The 21,257-nt window shown below is 32.7% G+C and overlaps 1 protein-coding gene across 1 annotated transcript in view; it reads right to left on the reverse strand.

The window, feature by feature from the left end:
- Positions 1-206: 206 nt before the first annotated feature.
- Positions 207-21,257, reverse strand: part of HFM1 (HFM1, ATP-dependent DNA helicase homolog (S. cerevisiae)) — a gene marked incomplete at its 5' end in the record, with an annotated part of 26,726 nt that continues 5,675 nt past the window's right edge. The window contains 22 exons of the mRNA XM_009572621.1: positions 207-273; positions 558-715; positions 1,115-1,220; positions 1,491-1,584; positions 2,018-2,113; positions 4,269-4,378; positions 4,544-4,626; positions 5,486-5,604; positions 6,037-6,132; positions 6,559-6,714; positions 8,229-8,332; positions 9,031-9,188; positions 10,247-10,330; positions 11,321-11,406; positions 14,298-14,429; positions 14,516-14,613; positions 14,826-14,873; positions 14,964-15,070; positions 15,905-15,996; positions 16,629-16,709; positions 19,576-19,623; positions 20,530-20,663. Coding sequence (XP_009570916.1) covers positions 207-273; positions 558-715; positions 1,115-1,220; positions 1,491-1,584; positions 2,018-2,113; positions 4,269-4,378; positions 4,544-4,626; positions 5,486-5,604; positions 6,037-6,132; positions 6,559-6,714; positions 8,229-8,332; positions 9,031-9,188; positions 10,247-10,330; positions 11,321-11,406; positions 14,298-14,429; positions 14,516-14,613; positions 14,826-14,873; positions 14,964-15,070; positions 15,905-15,996; positions 16,629-16,709; positions 19,576-19,623; positions 20,530-20,663 — 2,257 coding nt within the window. The remainder of the gene's footprint in view (positions 274-557; positions 716-1,114; positions 1,221-1,490; positions 1,585-2,017; positions 2,114-4,268; positions 4,379-4,543; positions 4,627-5,485; positions 5,605-6,036; positions 6,133-6,558; positions 6,715-8,228; positions 8,333-9,030; positions 9,189-10,246; positions 10,331-11,320; positions 11,407-14,297; positions 14,430-14,515; positions 14,614-14,825; positions 14,874-14,963; positions 15,071-15,904; positions 15,997-16,628; positions 16,710-19,575; positions 19,624-20,529; positions 20,664-21,257) is intronic.

A 21,257-nucleotide genomic window follows, 5' to 3' on the forward strand; every position in this document is an offset into this window, starting at 1 on the left:
TTAAGCATTTTTCAAAATAAGATAATATACCTAGAATTCCATAAATCAGACATCAATTTTGTTATTACCTAGTCTATGCAGCAAACCAGCTATTGGTAAATGGGTATACAACAGAAATTCTCTTAACTGGATTTGAAGGCTTCACTCTGTAAAAACAACTGTAACTTTTTTCCCCCAGCACTTACAATGTATTTTGTTTATATGTTTTACAAAATGCCATCAAATATTCCAAGAAAAGGCGTGACATCATTGATTTCATCATCAGGAAGACATCTAATGAAGATTAAGTAAACAGAAAAATTAAATCAGGTATAGTACATCAAAACCTATGAAATCAGGAATACTATACAAAGCATAGTCAAGAGATACCAAGACAAGCAAAATAATTTTAAAGTCGTCTTCTTTCTAAGGAAAGTTAATTGCTACCATTACTGTGAAAATTCATCTTTTTAAAATGAAAGTTGTAAATTAACACATCACCTAAAGGTTTGTGTTCCATGAAGAACTAAGCACTAGAACACTGAGGCAACAGAAAAACATACACAACTTTTTATTACCTGGGATCTACTTCTTTTTCCTGTTCTTTTGTGAAAATGAAAAAATCCTCTTTCCTAGTGAATTTAGAAGAATCTGAGATTATTTTTGAAATCGAAGAACACTGTATATTTTTCAGCTCTTGTGAAGGATTTGAATGCTTTTTTTCTTGAAAACTGAACTGCAATGTAAATGTTAAAAAGTGTATATGGTTAAAATAACTAACCAAAGAGAAACTGCCAGATTGTTGTAGTATGTAGTACAGATATTTATATTGATATTATTGTATTTGACATAGACCAAACACATGATAAATATAATTATATACTTGGATGACTTTCAGAATCACAATCAAATTGAGTAAATAGTTGCTATAATATGCTATATTAAAGTAAATTCAAGTCCTAGTTCTTTGTATCATGAATATCACACTGAACATAGGATGCATGCATGTTTGGACAACACAGAAAAGTTCAGAAATTCAGCGTGTCCAAACTGATTCATAAGTCAGATAAGGTAAATATATTTACATATGAAATACTCTAATTATAGGAAATTCTATTGAAATATTTTTACTCACCATATTTATATTTCCACTCTGTACAGATAAATTCACTTTTGAAGTGCTATTAACCACAGAAACAACTGAGTTCTGAATATTGGTCTCATCTTGTAATGTGCATGAACTGAAAATATCAAGTTGAATAATAGTTTAAGTATTTTTACAGAGTGCAAAATTATTTACTTTTCAGTTCAGGTTTTTCTATTTATTTCCCTCCACACTTGAATTTAAAAAAAAATTTCAAATCATTCAACAATTCGTACCTTTTAAAAGTTGAAATTTCACTCACTTTTATGAACGAACAACCTTCTATACATTTAATTATATAGATACATGTGAAATACAGACAATATTTTAAAGCGAATAAAATTGTAATAAATTATATAATGCTTACTCTTTTGAAATATCATTTGTGGCTTTGTTTCTTGTATAGTGGCAAAGTGGTTCACACTCATCTAGAATTTGAAGGCAGATATTTCCATGTTCCATATAAGAATGAAAGTTTTAAAAACTGAGTCACAAAACAGCTGAAACCCCTTGTAAATATTTTACATAATATGATAAATAATAGTTTGAAAATTATTCAAATGTCTTAACACTTGAAATATTTCTTCTGTGGGTTTTGAGCTAATGTAAAGATAAGCAGAGATAAGCAGTCAGATAAATTAACAAATATGCAGTTGCAGGCCATCCAAAAAATTTTTAATTATGACTTTTCTCAACTCTCCCTTCTGTATTAGATTTGTCTCAATATAGGTGACATTCAAGGTAGAGTAATAAACCTGGCAGTCAAGTCAATTAACCAAAAAAATTTCAGGTAATTCTATTCATTGTATACTATAATAAATTATTCTCAAATAATAGCCTGTAAAATAATTTGTATGTAGGAAACAAAGAATTTTGTTAAAGTAACCTTACCTAATTCTCTGCTGGCAAAGTTGCTAGCAAATACTAATTTCTCATCATCAATATCATCCCAAACATCATCTCTCAGTTCGAAGTCCACATCCAGAGCATCTGAAAAACAAGATCTGCTTTTATCTATATCAGTCAAGTTATGCATTAAAGATCCTTTAACCTTTTTTTTATGCCATTGTCTTTTGGCTCTTCTTAGTCACAAACACTGAACATTTCCAAGAAAAAGCTGTAATACATTCGTAATGGACAAGTACGACAAAAACTGTTCTGTTTTACAACCAGTTGTTCAATCTATTGAAAGGAGGATTGTCACATATGCACTTTTTCCTCAGCGTTATTTTGAGAAAAATTATCCTCAGTGTAGATTCTAGAAAAACAGGCCTTATAAAAATGACTGCAATTTCATTCTTTCCCTTTGTCAGAAGCATCATTTGATCCCAAATTTAATACTTTTATTTCAGTCCTTTCTTCTCTGCATAGTTTTCCAAAACACTCTGAATGCTGTCTTCCTCCCCTACATCTAATGCCTAAGAACTAGCCATGACAAACACATTTTCAAGCATTGTTGTTAAAATTCTTAATTAAAATGTGATAGTTAATGTTTCTGGTGCAAAGACGACTTTCCTGTTTCCTCTCTTACTCATTATTGTATTCTCTCTTTTCATTACCAGTCCAATTCTCTCTGCTAGTTTTTTTCATCTCTCTTCTGCCATACTACCCTCCAGCATCAGAGGGAATCTTCAGTGCTGGAATCTTCATTCTGTTGTCATAGCCCTAATATGCCTAAGAAACCCTGATCCAGGTCTCCCTTTCAACAGAGGGGGAGCAGGACAGGTTCAAATCAAAGATCCTGTTCCACAGACACTGGCAACACCAGGAAGGCATTGCTACTGTAATTTTGGATGTGCAGAGTCAGCATGGTGCATTATTGCACAGACACACAGACTTTAAATAAATTATAGGTTTAGGTTACTACAATTTCACAGTATAGTCTTAATTACCCACATTTTTTTTTCTTTAATGGAATGGAAAGATTACGTATTACAGATGCAGTTAGCCCTATAAAAATCATATGAACCGATGCCTTACTTCATTAGAACTATTTTTGGTGCATTTTTTTAAATGCAGCCAGCCCAATCAATATGGCCAAGAGGTTACCTTTTCTACTACTATTCAATGGAGGTGGTTTTTAGTCAGCAATAACTATTACGTCCCCTTGATCCTGTATGATTTGCCTCAAGATGTTCTTGAGCATAGACTATAGCTATACTGGAATATCCATCTGTCTTCCCATGACTTTATTTTAACACAATCATATCAAACACTAACTGCCCGCCCCCCCCAGCAACTGATGATATGGGTATGCAACAGCCTTCCATTTTAAGACTAGATAACAACTATAGATAAATTAGTATGGCAGGAAAATATGAAGCATTAATTTAAAGGAAAAAGATTGCAATCCCATCATCAAAATATTAAGTAAAAATGAAATTATGCAGTATAGCTGCCAACACTTAAGGCAGTATGAATTAAAAAAATGTTTCAATTCATTTCAGCACAGTGTTTCTTGTATGTCTGAATATGATCTAAACAGTGGAGCTGCTACTTATTAACCAAGTTAATCAAAACCTGATTCACATCAATCTACTGTCACCAAATCCAATGGCAAAAGGCATGCAGTGAGAACATCATTGTTATACACTGATAATGAACACTGATCATTTAACACCAAATGTAAAAACATTTGTAGCCTTTCCAGTGGAAGAGAAACAGAAAGAGGACTCTTTTTTTCCCCAGATAGAGATGTTTTACTAGTTATGAACTCAGTTACTGAATAGTCACATTTTGACAACTACCAAACAAAAGCTCGTATTTCACTAACTTCTTCCAGCAGAAAGGGAAAAGAAGAACATGTATAGATATAGGGGTAAAATACTTCTTGTATTACAAGCAGCTTCACTGGAAATACATTATAGTCATACCTTTCAGGAACTATTTATAGATTTTGACCCTCATATATTTGATTTAGTCATTACTATTTTATTTAAAGGTACATTTAGATGCTTAGAGCTACATTAGAAATTCTTACTGATACCAGAAAGAAAGCCAATTAAGGCCGCTATATTTCCCCATACATTCAGTGTTCTATAACGCTGTACTGGTTGCTGTAGTGATTTCAGCAAGTTTGAGTTTACAAATATATTTAAATCAAAACAGTGAAAAATCATAATTTCAAACATTAGCAATAACTTACTACTCTTTCCATAATTCCAGGATTGCAGTTGTTTCTGAGATCCTCCTAAGCTATTAACATTATCTACCTGGTCCACTGAAGGTGATGAAGACGACTGTTTATTGCTAGACCTATTAAAAAAAAAAAAAAAAAAAAAAAATCAGTGACATTTCAGTAAAACAGTTGCAGAAAGTTGCAAAATAATTTTATTCAGAAAACAGTTTTTAGTTGTTACAACTTAACATACTATCTAAAATAAGACAGATTTCTTTTTTGTTACTTATATTAATCAGTACCTTGGCAACACCGGCAACACAGATTTAGGTGTAAAAACAAATTGTTTGAGATCCACATTTTGAGCTTGATTTAACATCTGCATCTAAAGAAAGCAGATTATTGTAACTGATAAGATATAAACATATTGAAAACCGTTGTTTTTTAACAATCTTAATCATTAGTCATCATTAATACTGTATCAATTAGTATAATTTTTAAAGAACATATATAAATCTTTCTGATGTCTGCTTATCTAACGTAATCAGTTAAAAAGGTTTGAATTACATGCTTCTAGTGGAGTTATCCAAGTACTCTGGCAAAGTCAGACTGGTTATCCCTAACTCTTGTCTGTATTAGCTATAGGCTAAATCAGTCTTTATTGCAAACAAACATGCAAACAAAACTGTGAGGAGGAAATAAAATGCTCCAGTATCTCAAATGCCATTCTTGCTGCAGAAAGAACTAGTGTAGTACTACTTTCAAAGGGCTAAAGCATAAGCCATGAAATCTTTCAGAGGTTAAAAACTAACATGGTTGGTTTTCTTGATAAACAAGTGGATCTACCCATCAATGCAAAAAGATCTCTTAGTAGCATTACTCTGATAGATACCACTATTTGTTTTCGTTCACGTCATATTTTGCCAAAACCAAGTCACAGTACAGTACCTTCCAACGATGCCTCTGTACCTCACCCACCACAATCTACCAAATGCCATAAAAGTAAAAACAAAGAGCACATGCACAGGAGTGGATCATTGGAAGCGTTCCAAACAGCAGCAGAACCTCTCAAAGATTCCTGGACTTTTGGTACCTTTGTACTTCCTTGCTTTTTGCATTCCATATGGAAAAGAAAAACTTGAATGTTCATATTTAGTTATAAAATTCTCTCTGCAAACAAATATGTACAAATACATAACAGATTAAAATAAATCTATTCAATGGCTGACTGTATTCAAATGAACCTTTAACCGTTTTACTGGGGGTACAGATGAAATTGAGTTCCTGTTCCTTAAATCAGCTAGGTACAAAGAAAACTTTGAATCGCCATTCATCTCAGACTTTGGAGGTACTCCAGTTTTACCTGAGAAAAGGAATTAAAATAATCTTCAGATTAGTTTAGAAGGGATAAACCCTAATTCTTTCCAGATCAATGGAAACTTTGCCACTAAGCTTAGTATCTTTTATTAAAAGATCCTAAAAGATTTAACACACTAATTAAAAGATTTAACACACCAATATTTATATACAAGTGTAACAAGCTGGACATTACTCTTAAATCATATGCTAGTTGTTTTGAAAAATAATATTAATCATTATAGGCATTTATAGTGCCTATAAAAGTGTTATTGACAAACCTTTTTATTACTGCTTTTATGACTGCATCATAGCAACAACTCATGCCTGATTCTCTTGCTTACATTGCTTCTGTTAATGTAGCTATTGGCATAAGTGAAGCTATTCTAAATTATATTTGTCTAAAAGTAAAAGAAATAGTAGATTTAATGAAACTCACAGCAGTCATGTCCACACACATCTTTAGTTTTACAGCGATGGTTGCATTCTCTATTTCCATATTTCTTGTAGGTAATCTCTTGTTTAGATCTGCCTCCTAGATAAATATAATACAGAAATGCTCATTTTTTATTTCATATGTATTGTTGAGAGAGTACTTCATGCAGTAAAAGACAGGCTAGAAGTAATCTGGGTCACTAGAATTTTCTTGCCTTGACAAAACTATGGGCTGCTCCAACAATATAATTGGAAAGTAATCAATGCTACTGAAAAGAGAGGCACTACTACATTCCCAAATTCAAGCAGTAATATTAGATACCAAACACCCATGATTTTTCTTATTTTCAAATTCATCAAAGAATTGCACTGTAGTACTTGACAAGTGGAAGCAGCAGCATTGTATTTTTATTATACTTGAGAAAGGAACAGTATGGATAAATAAAGATCTAGCTCTCTACTGAAAGCAAAATTCTATTTTCTATTGACTTTGGTATTAGCCAGATGTTGTGATCTGACCGTTTACCTGTATATACTTTTGCTGCTGGCAGACTTTGTGATGAGCCATAATACATATCAAGTGAAGACTCAGCTTTCAGTTTTTGATTTGTAACCACTTTACTTCCCACTGTTTTTGGTGTTAGGTAAAAGGCTGTATATGCTTGCTGTATATCAAGGCCAACTTTGAAAAAAAGACAAAAATATTTCAAATTGCTATAAACTTTCTAAACTACTGATTACTTTCTGTTTTCTAAAGAGTTTAATAAAGTATAAATGGTTATTAAAAGATCATGGAAATTTGTTACGATAATGTACCATTGAAAGCACACTATTACATGAATGGATTGTTTCTGATTGAGATTAAAAAACCCAAACATTTTCAGAATTAAGACATGATTACTAGATGAGTAACAAAATTAGTCCCTTTAACAGAATTTTTCTGTATTGTTTTAAAACTACATTTATCTATGGCTTTGCACTGCTGATATAATTTTAACTTTAAAATTGTACTACAGTGTGTTACAGGAGTTATCAGCAGCTCTGTATTGGCAAAGGCATAAAATGAGTATGTTGATAGTACTTTTGAAGTTGAGTGCCAGTAACTAAGTTCTAATTAAACTAAGATTCATCTGAGACTACGAGAAACACCATTTGTAAAAAGAGTATTTTTGTCTTTAATTAGGCAAATATTCCTGGAAAACCAGACAGGCTTTTTAAAAATGAGAGATTTCCTTCATATCTGAAACAGAAGCAGACTTTAAAATAAGTAGAGTCTAGGAAGACCTGCTTTTAGTCTAACTTCACTGTTGCCAATTTCAGAGAAATTAACTGTTGTGTTGAGTTTTACTGAACTCAGTACAACTTGTAGATAGCCAAGTAGTAATAAAAGGACAATTTTTTCTTCATCTCTGTTTGGTTAGAAAACCCTCCTTTTCCTGAGCCACAGGTTTAGCCATAGGAATACAGATTATTCCAGGCTTGATTATTCTAATAGTCTCAATATTCAATGTTTTTAATGGAAGTACCAAATGTACTTCAGTTAATCCAGCACACAGCAATCTTCTTTACAGGTGGGGCATGATGACAGAATTTAATACAGCCAGTCTATTTTTAAATTTTATTTCAAAGTTCTATGTCTCAAGGTCATCACTATCGCTCCTCATCTGCTGCTATAGTTCCAACTGTATGGAAGTTGACACTGAGGGGACCAATTTTTAAATGTACCCGCGTTAAGGCACAAAATTTTCCACTGTAGAAATTTCTTGCTACTGAAGTGGAGATGACGCCATATCCAATATTTTTTTATCACAAGGCAAACCTAACCATTCGCAAAGACAGCTCTTCCCAGCATAAATAACCTATCAAGCTGATAGGTTATCCCTACTGAAAGTTCATTCAACTTGAAGGCAAAGGACAAAAGGACAAAAGAGAATCCTAATCTGTACAGAGCAAAATACTGTCACCTAGTAACAGTTTTGATGTTTCCCAGTTCATTAATATACCAGTAAATGAAACAAACAGATATGTAATTAGGACTGTTATGTAATATTCAACCCAGTAAAAAACATGTAATAGAATTTTGTTTCCAGATCAGTTAATTTTATTATATTTTTGGCTTGATATAAAGTGTTTTAATAATTTATTCAAAATTCTTATGGAGTTGTTTTTAAATTAAAAGCATACCAATCAACCTACCATAATCAGAACTAATTAAATTTATACTAATGTCCTCTGATTTAAGAGCTCTTTTCACTTCAATTTTCTTCATCCAATTTCCAGTTTTCAGCAGCACAGAATCCCTGTAATGGATCAGTAAAGTTTTGTTAGACATGGACAATGAAAACAAGACTGTATAATATGGCATATGTAAAGAAGTGAAAGAGCCTTTATTTGGTCTTAGTTCTTGGATTTTGCTTGATAAGTGGCCTAAGAATAACCTTCCAATAGTATATGATTTGTGGCCATAAGAGGGCCAGGATCCTGCAGATCAGTTTCAGTTCTGCCAAAAGTGCCAGACTTTGGCCAGAACTCACAGTTGGGAAAGATTTTGTTTCTCTTTTCCCATTTGCTCCAAGCATATCTTAGCCAACTGGAGAATTTAATTCCATCTCTGAGTAAAAAACAATTTTGACAATATGCTATAATTAAAGAAATATAGCTAATAAGAGTAACAACTTCAGAATGTATCTTTTCAATAGATATTTTACTTGTTTTATATTTATGTGGAAATTATTATGACTTCCATAATATGACATCAGTGTTGTACAGATATTTCCACATACTCTGTACTGACAAGCACATTGGCATGTTTTTGGGGTTTTTTAATCTTGTGAAGCATTTTAAAATGACAACAGTGACTAGGAAATGCTGTAGGTTAAAGAATAATTTTGTACCATTTGGCATCAGTAGAAAGTATTGCAAAAACTGCAAGTCACAGAAAGGATTAAAAGCCAACACCCTTAAAAGATGTAGGGCAAAAAAACCTGATCATACATACATAATTTTCTGATTAAAAATGACCTGGTTGTCAGCATCTCCTATGACCAATGTAACATAGTGAAAGTCTGTTGCTGTTCTCTTTGTCTGTAGCCGCTCATAGTTTGTTAATTTGATGGTTACTAAGATTTCAGCCAATGTATCACTGTATTTTGGAAGCTAGGAAAAAATTATATAGAAGAAAACATAACAGCTAAAATATGCAAAGTAAAATATATGCCCTTCCATAAATTTTTAGCTGTTGATACAAGCACAAAAACTCCATTCAAGCAATTTCAATTTGTGGTACAATTTTTATTTGTTGTTCTGAGACACTATTATACAGTTCTAACTTGCCCATAGCTGAGTATCTTAAATTTGATTAAGTATTGAGAATAAAAGACAGTCTACATTAAGCCCCTGAAAAACCCTCCTCTGTTCAATGCAAAGAGAAAGATGCAAGAAGAAAACTAGGTATATTTTGGCATCCCAACATTCCTCTATAAGAAATTTATAATTGTTAAATCTTTCTTCTGAGAGTAACTTTAGAGATACTCATCTGGTATTATGTCACATGAAAAACTAAAATAGAACTGATCATTATAACAACAGTATTTCACACATTTATTGAGTTTTTAAACTTCAAAGGTGTCTTCATTTGTACCAACTTCACAAGACACTTTAAGGCTATTTTTCAAATTTTGCATTTCAGAAAGGTAGAGTGGCTATTTGACCTGTTTAAAGCCAAAATGCATATCTGAACCTCAAAGCTCTTGATTGCACATGGAATTGCACCCTTCCTTTGAAAGGGTACCAGCTAGGTTAATGTAATAATTTACTGTTCTTCTATATTCCTAAGTGTGACGTAGAAAATAAACATGAGTTAATGCTTCTTCAGTAAGTTTTATATGGATGTTTTTCTGTCGCTAGGGTTTATTTATATGCAAGACAGAAGAGATCTCTCAGACTCACATATAGTGCTAGAATGTGGAATATAGTGGTTTGCATCTGTAACATAAAATGCTATGAGAGAGAGAGGCCAATGTATTATAGGGAATGTCTATTCCAAGGCTCTCCTTCGATGTTTAAGAGTTTGATTATACATGCTAAGGTGGAAGGAGGCCACAATATTGTGTAATCTTCTATCAGCGAAGGCTCAAAATTTCTTTAAGTCAGTATTTGCTCTTTCATTTAATAATATCAGCATAAAAACATAAAATAAATGGAAAAGCATTTACCTGTTCAATGTCAAGTTCATATTTTGGAAGGTGCAAAACAGATTCTTTTATCTGGTTTCCGAAAGGAGGATGTCTGTTTAAAATCTGCAAAGATTTAATTTAATTTCTGATACATCCAGCTGATCAGAGATGCCAACAGAAATGTAAATCCAAGGAATCAAAGTCACCAGAGTAATTATGCTATCAACAAAAGCCCTCATCACTCCTGGTTCTCTACTGTCAGCGATGCCCAGAATAGCAACATAACCAAAAGAAAATTCCAATACTTTTTATATTGCTACCACATCTGTTCAGGTAACAGCCAATGAACTAGCCAATGACCTCAAAACCTGACTACTCAGGTTTTATATGAGATGACCCTTCTATAGTGCCCTAACTTTAGTCACAAAACAAACGACAGGAAAACTGCAAAAGGGGGCAGAAAAGAGAAATCAAGTTCCTAAAGCCAAAACAGGAAAACCCAAGTAAGATCGATTTCCTTTAGAAATCCGTTATATCTTCCAGAACACTAGAAAAACAGTTTCCTCAGAAAAGAAGCCAAGAGCCAAAGAACTTGTCCTGGGGAAAATCTAACTTCCCTAAAATAAGACATGCTTTGTAGATGATTCGGAAGAATCTTCTATGACTATCTTTAACTAAAACTAGCAATAGTAGAAATTCAAGATTCTCATCATTAACATACATTAAGAGAAACTGTAAATACATATTCCTTTTCGTATTTTTTTCTAAACCTCCTAAAAGGGAAATGCAGACTGCCCCTTGTTTCAAACCATGTTAGTGATTAAATTCTACATATTTAAGCAACTGCTTTCCAAAACCAGCCAAATCAGTGAAATCATCCACATTAAATTTGCTAGAACAAAACATCATACACATTTTCAAGCAAAAATAGCAGTAGCCACATTCTTTTTTTTTTTAATTCACTAGTATAAATGAATAAACCACTTAAAACATGCAATTTGTCTGACAATCATATAGCAGATATATATTAACCATATTGCTTTTACTGGTAACAGTATTAATACTCAGTATTTTCCTTATCATTATTTATCTGCGTACAAAATAATAAATTACCAATTCAAGTTCCCTTGCATTTGTGTCTTCTATTTTTTTAAATGATGTCAGCCCAGCATTTACCATAGCGTTTGACAGTGATACACCTGTGAAAAATTTAAGTTTTATGCCGTTAAATGACAATCACTAATCTCAAATTGTTCTCAACAACTGCATTATTGCAGGTAAAATCAAAGCAGAAATCATTTTATAGTACGTTTGTCCCAGCTTTTTGCCCAGCAAATCACTAAATTTCTTTTCAGTTGATTAAATATTTTAGTATTATTTAATTTCAATTATCCATTAGTAAAGAGAAAAAGAAATGCAATACAAATCAAATGTGAAAACATTCAATATTTCAATACTGACAATTTTTAGTTACATTTTCTAGAGCGAAACAGATTTTAGATCACTTTCTACAGGAGTCAAGAAACATATTCTGCATATATATGATGAAAAAAAGCACGTCACACAGCATTCTTTGTCTCAGAAATTTTTTCCCTATCCAAGGAATTATTTAACTATGTTAAAGTCATAAGGATAACTATGTTAAAGCCATAAAGATCTCAATGTTTTTGAGCAAGCTAATAATGAAATTTACTCAAAAAAAAATTTATTATAATCTAGGAGTCTTTGCAGATTTAGCAAAAATTTTTCCCATGGCTTTATCTGCCACAAAAGCAGGCTGCCAGAGAATTCCACATACAATCTTATTCCTCTTCATGATTCCCAGTTCTTTCAAACTTCCAGTGAGATTTAGAGTCATCACAGCATATGAAAAGGTAAGTTCCCTTACTTGGAACTACTGCCTACTACAATAACTGCAATAATTTTAGGTAAAAGATAGTACCAAATACTTACAATGAATATGTGGATTCTTCATATGTAGTTCTGTAGAATCAGTAAAAGAGATCTGAAAATTAAGTGGGAAACCTCTCAAGAGAGTCTTAAGATTGCTTCTTGGAAGACGTTACAGCAATCTTGTAACAAAAGACTCATTTCAACTCAAGAATTTAATGATTTAGAGAAACAAAAGACCTTTCGTCCTTTTTTGTATATTTGGACACCTTTTGGGTCTGATTTAGGGAAAGCATCTTCTACCATCTCCCCTCTCCTTTGCAGAAAATCTGCAAACAGTCTGAAGACTGAAGACTCGCACTTACGAATTCTGCAGCTACTTCAGTTAGAGCTGTTACCTTGTTTCTTTGTAAGTTCTTAAAATGGCAGAAGGGTTTCCACCAGTGAAGAAAATATGAGATATAAATAAGACTTTTCCTCTGTGTCTTTACCTATTTCTGAGCAAGAAAAAAAATGGAGGTGGAAATCAAACTGAACAAGTAGTAAAGGTGATAAAATCCTGTACTGCAACTGATCATTATCCTGACTGTCAGAACAAGCAAGCAGAAATCAAGCATATCATACAGCAGTAAGAGGGAGAATGATTATTGGACAAGAGTAACAAATTGAGATAGTTGTAGAAATGCAGTAAGAATTCAACTGAATCCTCAATCTCAGTAAGGCCAAATGTCAATTAGAGAACAGTCACTCTTATAAAGGAAATACTGATTACTAAGGCTTTTTTAAGATTCAAAAAATAACATCCTGAGATAAGAGTTTAAAAATTAGGGATTTCTGAATATGTTACATGGTATCAGTAAATTTCTGTGAGCTCAAACAATTCACTTAACTTCACAAAGACATAGAATAGGCTTAGCAGCCATAGCATGACAGAGGTCAAGAATCAGACATCATAATATAGGCATCAATTCAGTATTTGATTCAGGAAAAGAAAGTGAATTGTCAGCAGACGGTTCAAAAGAAGCCTGTGAGCGGAACAAATGGAACTTTGGAAATTAGCAATTCTTTGTAACATATGCTCCAAGAGCAATGACAGCATAGAAAAAAAATACAAAAAACAAACAAAAAAAGGAAAACAGGACAGAGATGTGTATATATAGCACTTTATTATTAAAAAACTAAAACTGACTTTATTCTATTGAATATAGTGTACAGGAAAGGGTTTGTCTACACTGCAAGTGCCGTGTTTATTCCACTCATCCTAACCCCCTAGAAATGCTGAAGATGAGGCAGACTCCTCAGATGACCGTGTGTACATTGGCATAGATCCAGAAGTAGTGGAAATGGGTTCCCACCACACTGTAGTGTGCTGCGCACAAGCTAACAAGCTCTGTCCCTTGCTTTGAATCCACATGAATGAAGCAATACAGCTTCTGCACCTGAGCTGGCAAGGCTTTAATGTACTGTACCATATGGATCTTCTTAGCTGTTCTCTAATTTGCACATCTCTGTACTATACTGTTCTGTACAGAGTAGATATGTCTTTAAAGAAGAAATACAGAGAACACTGCAGTGAATTCTGAAAGCATGAAGGTATGATAAGACCAGACATCAAAGCAGGAAGCTATACTATTACCTCAAACAAGTATAACTACATTTTTGTAATACAGAGGACTCCAAATTTTCAAATAATTATGACAAGTCTGTACTCCCAGCCAAAAGCTCATCCAGTAACAGGATACAGTGATAGGAAGATTATTAGAAACTTGTGATCCTCATGTGTATAAGAACCTAATGCACAGTAAATTTATTTCTATTTAATGATTCCTATCCATGTCAATGCAAATTAAAGGGCTTGCATGCATATGAGTAACGGTGACAGCTGTTTGGAAAGGAAGGCATAGCCTAGTCAGAAATATGCAATCACACAAATGTGGAATATGCTCAAGATACTGAGATGAACATTAAGAAAAAAGAACAATTCTGAAATACTTTGAAAGCCTGAAGAAAATTACTAAACGGATTACTTTTATTTTTACCATGACAGACTCTTCTGACAACTGTAGTACTCAATTGTGGCAAATGAGTAATTAGGAGACTCATTTAATTATGTAACCAGACATTCCAGAAATTAGCAGGCTAATTACGAGTTTTGATTCTGTATCAGATTATACCTTTATCATTTCTGACTAGTACCTACCAATTTTTTCCAATTGTTTAGATACATGAAGTGAATTTTCCCAAAGTTTGCACCTGAAACACTTTGCTAAAATCAGAGAGTTTAATAAAGCAGAAAAGTTGTTCCTACATGATGCCAGAAAGTCAGATAACCCTGTAAAAATAAGATTGACTTCTATTAATCAAATAATATGTAGCTTATTATTATATGTACCAAAAAAGGATTAAATTTTACCATACATCTAGTAACTCTTAAGCCATTTCTAAATATTCTGCCAGTATCTTGTGTCAAAGTAAAGTCTTGAATAGGAATGCATCCTAGTTGAGCCTGAATAAGACTGGAAAAAAAAATTTTTTGGTATGTAAGCCATACTGTAAGAAAAGTGTAACAACATAAAAGTTTCTACTGGAAAACAAAAGAAAATTCAGAATAGAAACAATGAAATGCAAGATCTGGTCCTCTATAAAATGATACAAATTTTAGCGGGACTTCAACAGCCATAAAGTGACAGCTTTTCAATAAAAAGTAAGAACACAATATAATATTTACCAGTTTATTTTCATTTCTCTTGTTTTTATCTTCCCCTCCATTGGAAACCTATGCATGGAAATATACATATTTTCTGCTACTCATTTTATTTATTGCTAAAAAGATATTTTCCTTTTTCAATATATTTATTTTTTATACCTGATAGTTATTTTGTCCTTGTCTTTATTCAAAGTGTTCAATATTTTCTTTTCATTTGTTCTTAACTTGACATCCAGAAATTCTGTGCAGTTGGAGATCATTGTAATCTGTAACAATTTAAGTTTTTTATTAATTGTTTTTCTTTACCATTTTTTCTACCACTTCAACTTTAAAAAAAAAAAAAAAAATTAAAAATTTTTGATTGTCTCAGCGCTATGACCATGAAAAGATGGTCAATCAGTTCTAATACTGACAAACTTTCTTTCATCTTCCTATAAAGGCTATTATATAACAAAAGGGGAAGATTTTTCTTTCTTTAGATTACTATTCCACTTGAAATTATCCAAAATCAACCCCACTGCTAACACTTTATGACATACAAGGCAAGTATCAATAGTTTTTGCTATCTGTAATGTATTTCACTTTACTTTCTTCATAAGTTAGTAACAAAGATAGCCATAGGAGAACAGGCACTCCATTTTTTCATGGCCAATCTGTTCTACGATAGTATTTGCTTGAAAACAAAATGCCTTTTGTGACTTAACAGTAGCAATAACAACCTGTTATCTGACAGAGGAAAATGACTTAAAACAGAAAGACAGTAACATTCCTTTAAAAGTAAAATCTGCTCTGCATGCAGCTGGTTTTTGCAATAAAAAATAACTACTAATGTTTAATACATAAACAGAACAGCTTCAGCAACTTTACATCTTCATAAGCAAAGTTAGTGAGGGGAGAAAGAGTTGGAAATTGAAAGATCTTAGAGTACAAAGCCTCAAAAATACTTCATATGGAATTTATTTAGAGTATTCTCTAAAACTTTATACCTTATATAAACAAAGCCTAAGCTCTTTAAAAGAAATAAAAACTTCTGCTTATCATCTTTGATTCTATTTAAAATCAATTCAACATATGTAAATTTTCTTTAAAAGTTAAATTACCAATTCATTTAAGGTCTCTGTTCCCTTAATTGTGAAAAATTGTTTCACTGTATCAAATGCAATATAATACCACGCCATTAATCTTCCAGGCTCTGTAAAAGAAGAATATACCTTAAAAAATAAATATGCCAAGTATTTTTTTAGTGTATCTTTTTTAAAGTCACAAAATTGAATTAATTTTCTTATTACAGGACTCTATGAGATTTACCACCACTGACTCAGTATGTTATTGCCCTCAGCTGCCTGATGGTTATTACTGACCCCATCATAGAGTGGCAGAAAGAAATACACACCAGTTACAGTTTTCTCCAATGGAGATGAATTCACACTAATATACCAGACTCTGAATTTTGGTTGCTGAGAAGCCAACCACTTCTAGGAGAGGATGGTAGAGAAGAGCAGGTATTGATAAAACCTGTCTTTCATTGCACTGTGTCACATCCAATTATCCTGTGATAATGTTCTGTAATTTTCTCCTAATCTGCAACAAAAGTTCCAGCAACAACAAGAGAAGACCTATTCATGGATCAACATTAAGAGAATGAAGTCCCATGATTTGTTAAAGAAACTTGCTCATATATTCTAGTCAAACAATCTCTCAGATTCTACTCTCTACTATATTTGTGTACGCCTATTAATGGGTCACAAGAATAGTGGTGACTCTTTGGTTCACTACTATCTCAACGTCACTTCTGAAAATGAATTTATTTTAAAAAAGTGGTACCTGTTGGTTTGAAATTATTTGCTTCATCCATCCTGATCAAATCAAAAGATGATAAATCATTTAAGTTCTTCAAACACAGTTCTGTTGACAATTTGAAAATATATGTATTTTTAGTACATGCAGAGAAACTTAACCTATGTTCAAACCAGAAACATCATCATCAAATTGCAATGAATGTCTACCAGAGTAATGCCACTGAACTCAAGTAAGGGTTTTAGAATATGATCCTGCTTCTACTAAAGTTGGTGGGTAACTTCTGCCTGGGGAAAGCTCACTCAAAGATATTTGATACAGAACAACCCAACTCTTTTTCAGTAAAGCAAAAGTAGCAAAGTAAAAGAAACTAGATGCATGGAATGTAGGCTGCCATACTCAATTCTGAATGACAGATCAGAGAGCCCACAGTAGTTATATAAAAGATTTCCGCTAAAGTGTTAACACTGAAATGGTTGAAATTTCAAATATCCGCAGGTATTTATGAATCCTTCATCAGAAATTTTCAAACTGCATCAGGTGCATTTGTATTTACTTCACTAAACCTATTTAGTCGGATATCTGCACGACGAGGATGACCAAAGTGTTTTCTTTTTCTCTCTTTCAAAACCAAGGTAATTAAACGGCAAAAATTACATTAATATAATGTTCAGAATTTAAAAGTAAGTTGGGAAAGCACTCAAAGTGATAGGGCCCACAGCAACCAGAAATCATTCACATTGTATATGAAATGGATGAAAACATACTAACTATATACATTACTACAAAATATTTCGTGTGTGCAGGGAAAAGGAGCTAATTTCTGTAAGAACTTTAAAAAGAGGTTGTTTTTAAGATCAGAGCATTTCAAGGAAATATAATCCACACCCAAAAAGCATTTGTAAGCGAAGCCTTCTACCCTAGCACTATCTGTAGAAGTGATTTCAAACCATGCCTTCTCCCATAAAGGCTTATTTAGGTAATAACAAGCCTCATTCCCTCCATTCCTTTCAACCTACATTCCAAAAATAGAAATGTCCTGATCTAAAGGACAAGAAAAGGTAGAAAACAACTGGAAGAGCATATGAACTAGGTAAACTTTTCTTACTGATAAGTACTCCTTTTTTTCCTATCTGCAAGTCACAGTCAAGGTCTCTCATATTTGGAGACTTCAAGCAGCAGTGTATATACTAAGTGTATTCCTGGAGACGGGTCTTTGAAACCCTTATACAACAAACAGCCTCAGCATAGTTCCACCAAGCCCAACACCAATCACAAGTTTTTCTACACAGTTGTGTAAAATTTAATAAATGTGTAAGTGGAGTTCAAGTATTGGCTCTACAAATTTCAGGGCGTATGTCAGTCTGTGTTTTCATATACCAGGCCCCCCTCCAGATATTTAAGTTCCAAATGGTCTACTCTACAAATACACAGAATTATGATGGACATGAGGACTTTCACTTAAGAGAAAAAACTGTATTTGTAGATTTGCAGAACTCCACTTACAATCTTAGCAAGTAGTCTTTTAGTCTTTTATTAATATACTTATTTCGGATCTACCAGAAAACTTAAAAAAAAAAAAAGGCATTGTGTGCTATTTTCATATTTAAAGATGAGAAGTACTGATACCCAAACTATTTAGTCAGCTGTATGTTTTCTGATGGAATTGTAAATAACTGAAAAGCAATATTTAAAAAAAAAACAATAATTGGGTTTTATTAAAGTCTTAGCAAAAAAAGCCTCTTAAAAGTAGTCTTCGAGTAATTTTACAGTACTACAGGAAAAACATGGTGCTGCTAATTTTTTTTAATTTTTCTTTTTTGTTTTGGTATCTGTAAAGTTGGATGCCTCATTCCACATTGCTGCTCACTTGAAGAGCAAGTGCAATTTTTTAATTATGTATTTGCATTCTCTTAGTTCTTTGCTATTGTATTATGCATTTGCTATTCATATGCAAATTTTAAAACTAAATTTAGAATTAAAATAGCAAAATAATTCTTAAGAGGATCTACTGAATCCATACATCTGAGATATGACTGATATTCTATGGAATGCTTAATGCACAGAAATCTTCAAAAGACTGCAAGTCTTCCCTTGATGCCCCTAAGCAAAATGAGTAATTCAATCCATGAGGGCCAAATTTCAGGTAACAAGCAAACAATACACTAGAATGTACATTGCCAATGCAAAACGTCATGGTCAGAGAGTGGAATTCTCAGATCATACCAGTCCGGATGTCTGAATAGCAAACCTATACAATATAAGTCTTGTGATTTACCTGTACAAAAATACAGAATTTAAGATTCGCTCCTATCCTCCAATTCACCGAGTCCATCACTGGACAAGATGTGCCACACTCTGGAGTTCTCTAAAATTCCTTTTTCACATTATTTATGCATTTTTGAATGACCAATGTAAAAATATTGATCATGAAAAAGCAATGTGTCTCTGCCTACACCTGCTCTTTATTATTGCTGCCTAACATGCTATAATCATGCAATTTTAAACTGTTTCTGAACAAGGTGAAGATGTTTACATTTTACATCCTTTGTTTTCAAGGCTAAATTTATCATGAAGGGAAGATGACAATTTCTGAAAAGGGCTTTTTTGAAAGTATAGTAACAGAAATTAATGAAAGCAAATGAGATCAATCAAAGGAAAATTAGAAAGAATGACAAGCAATCAAAATTAAAGTGCTCTGTGTGTAGTTTTATTTCTGACTATGTATATGGAGATGAGGTAGGTAAAGGCATTTAATTTTTTTTCTCTATACAAGAAAAACTTTTCCACCAGTCAAAAGGTACTGATAGTGTTTCAAAAGTATGAATAATTAAATAAAATCAATAGCACAACATAGTAAATTACATTTGTTCTGTGAATGGATCTGTTGAAATTAATGGAGATATATAATAAACATGGATGAACCTGCCCTAAAATGTAACATTTTACTGAATAAAGCTTAAAAGCCACTTACCTTGTAATTTTGCTTCAATTCCAATTTTATCCAATCCAGATGAAAAACCTTCATGAAAAGACCAATGGCTTTTTAATCTAATACAACTATATACTTCCTCCTCAATATCATTACCCACCAAAACTGATTTGCTGATTTTTGGGAGCCAGACAAATCCCCAAAAATGAAAAATTCGTAAATATTTATTATACTGGGAACAAGTCAAAAGCATTACATAGTGTAAGTATCTAAGTATCAGTAAGTGGCTGTTAGAACAGATGTGCAAAGGTGAAAGTTGCAGATAATCCCCCATGTAAAATATCAGAGCCCTAAAAGTTCCAGAAATGTCAGTGAGCAACTTCACATGTAGAGTTTTCCTATTTTAGAATACAGGAAGCCACCTAAATTGTAACACCCATTCAAGTAACAGATGTACTATGTTCCAGTCCCAGCTATAAATCCTTAAAAAAAATTGTCTCTAGCAAATACCCAATGACTTCATAATCAGGTGTAGAGCAAGTGGACAGGAACAAAGATATAGTCAGGGCTGGGGACCGCGAGGCTGTTCTGGACAAGACAAATTGAAGACACCAGCATTAAGATTACTGAAACTTTGTTTCAGAAAAACTATGAAATATTAGACAAATTTTTTTTCTGCAGCGCTGGAAAGTACATTATGGCTTGATACTGCATTAATACATGGTCCAGTGTATTAAGATAAAAAGAAATAGCTCCTTCTGAAGCTGCAAATGTCCTCTTCATAGTTTTTAAATGTTATACCATGCTTAAACTCCTGTTACTTATACTAAAGCAACTGAAACTGTTGTTCCTAAAAATGTTATACGCCATATTACCCATCTTGTTTTCAACCCCTTATGAAATAATAGTCCGTAAGAAAATAAAAGAAACAAATAATATGGATCTAACACATGCTAGTGTCATAATTTAGATCAATTAAGAAAAAAAACAACAAACCATAATGAGTTGGATTTTTTAAGGCTCTAATGTACAAGAATGTTGATCGTATCCATTCCAAAGCTACAGTGACATCTGTGACAGTATGTAGCACTATTTCTGCATTTAAGTGCTCGACAAGATGCCTGTGCAAGCTAGCAAAAGAAAAAAAAAAACAGTAAGTACATTTACCAATTATTAGTACAAAAAGTGCTAAAAAACTATTTTTTTGGGAAAAAAGCAAAACAAACCAACCCTTTCCCCAAAACCACAACAATTTTGTTTTTTTTTTTTGTTTTGTTTTTTGTTTTTTTTACTGTCAACTGTTCATTTTAATCCGTGAAATCAATAGAAAACAGTAAAGAATATGTAAATAATCAACGACATAATTTGTTTGTTATGGCTTAACGTCCAGCAAGCAAAAATAAAACAAACCTCTATCAACCTTGAAGTTTCACAATTATTTAGAAAACAAAGCTACCTACATTTAAAAGTTACAGCACAGTGTTGATATTTTGAATATATTTGAAAAATTAAACCTTAACAAAATTACATAAGCAAAATTTCCTGGTTTACCCTTTAATGTCTTAAATTTCCTACATATTTCTCTTGATATTCTGTTCATATCAAGTGAATTCTGTAGTCTGGTATTTTCCAGACTCTATCATCTAAAAATTTAGAGACACGATCTGGATTCAATTCTTGCTTTTTGTCTTTGCAGTACGTACTATTTCAGTTTCTTCAGTTTT

Source organism: Fulmarus glacialis, unplaced genomic scaffold (genome assembly GCF_000690835.1).
Source record: "Fulmarus glacialis isolate BGI_N327 unplaced genomic scaffold, ASM69083v1 scaffold46620, whole genome shotgun sequence".
Taxonomy (NCBI): domain Eukaryota; kingdom Metazoa; phylum Chordata; class Aves; order Procellariiformes; family Procellariidae; genus Fulmarus; species Fulmarus glacialis.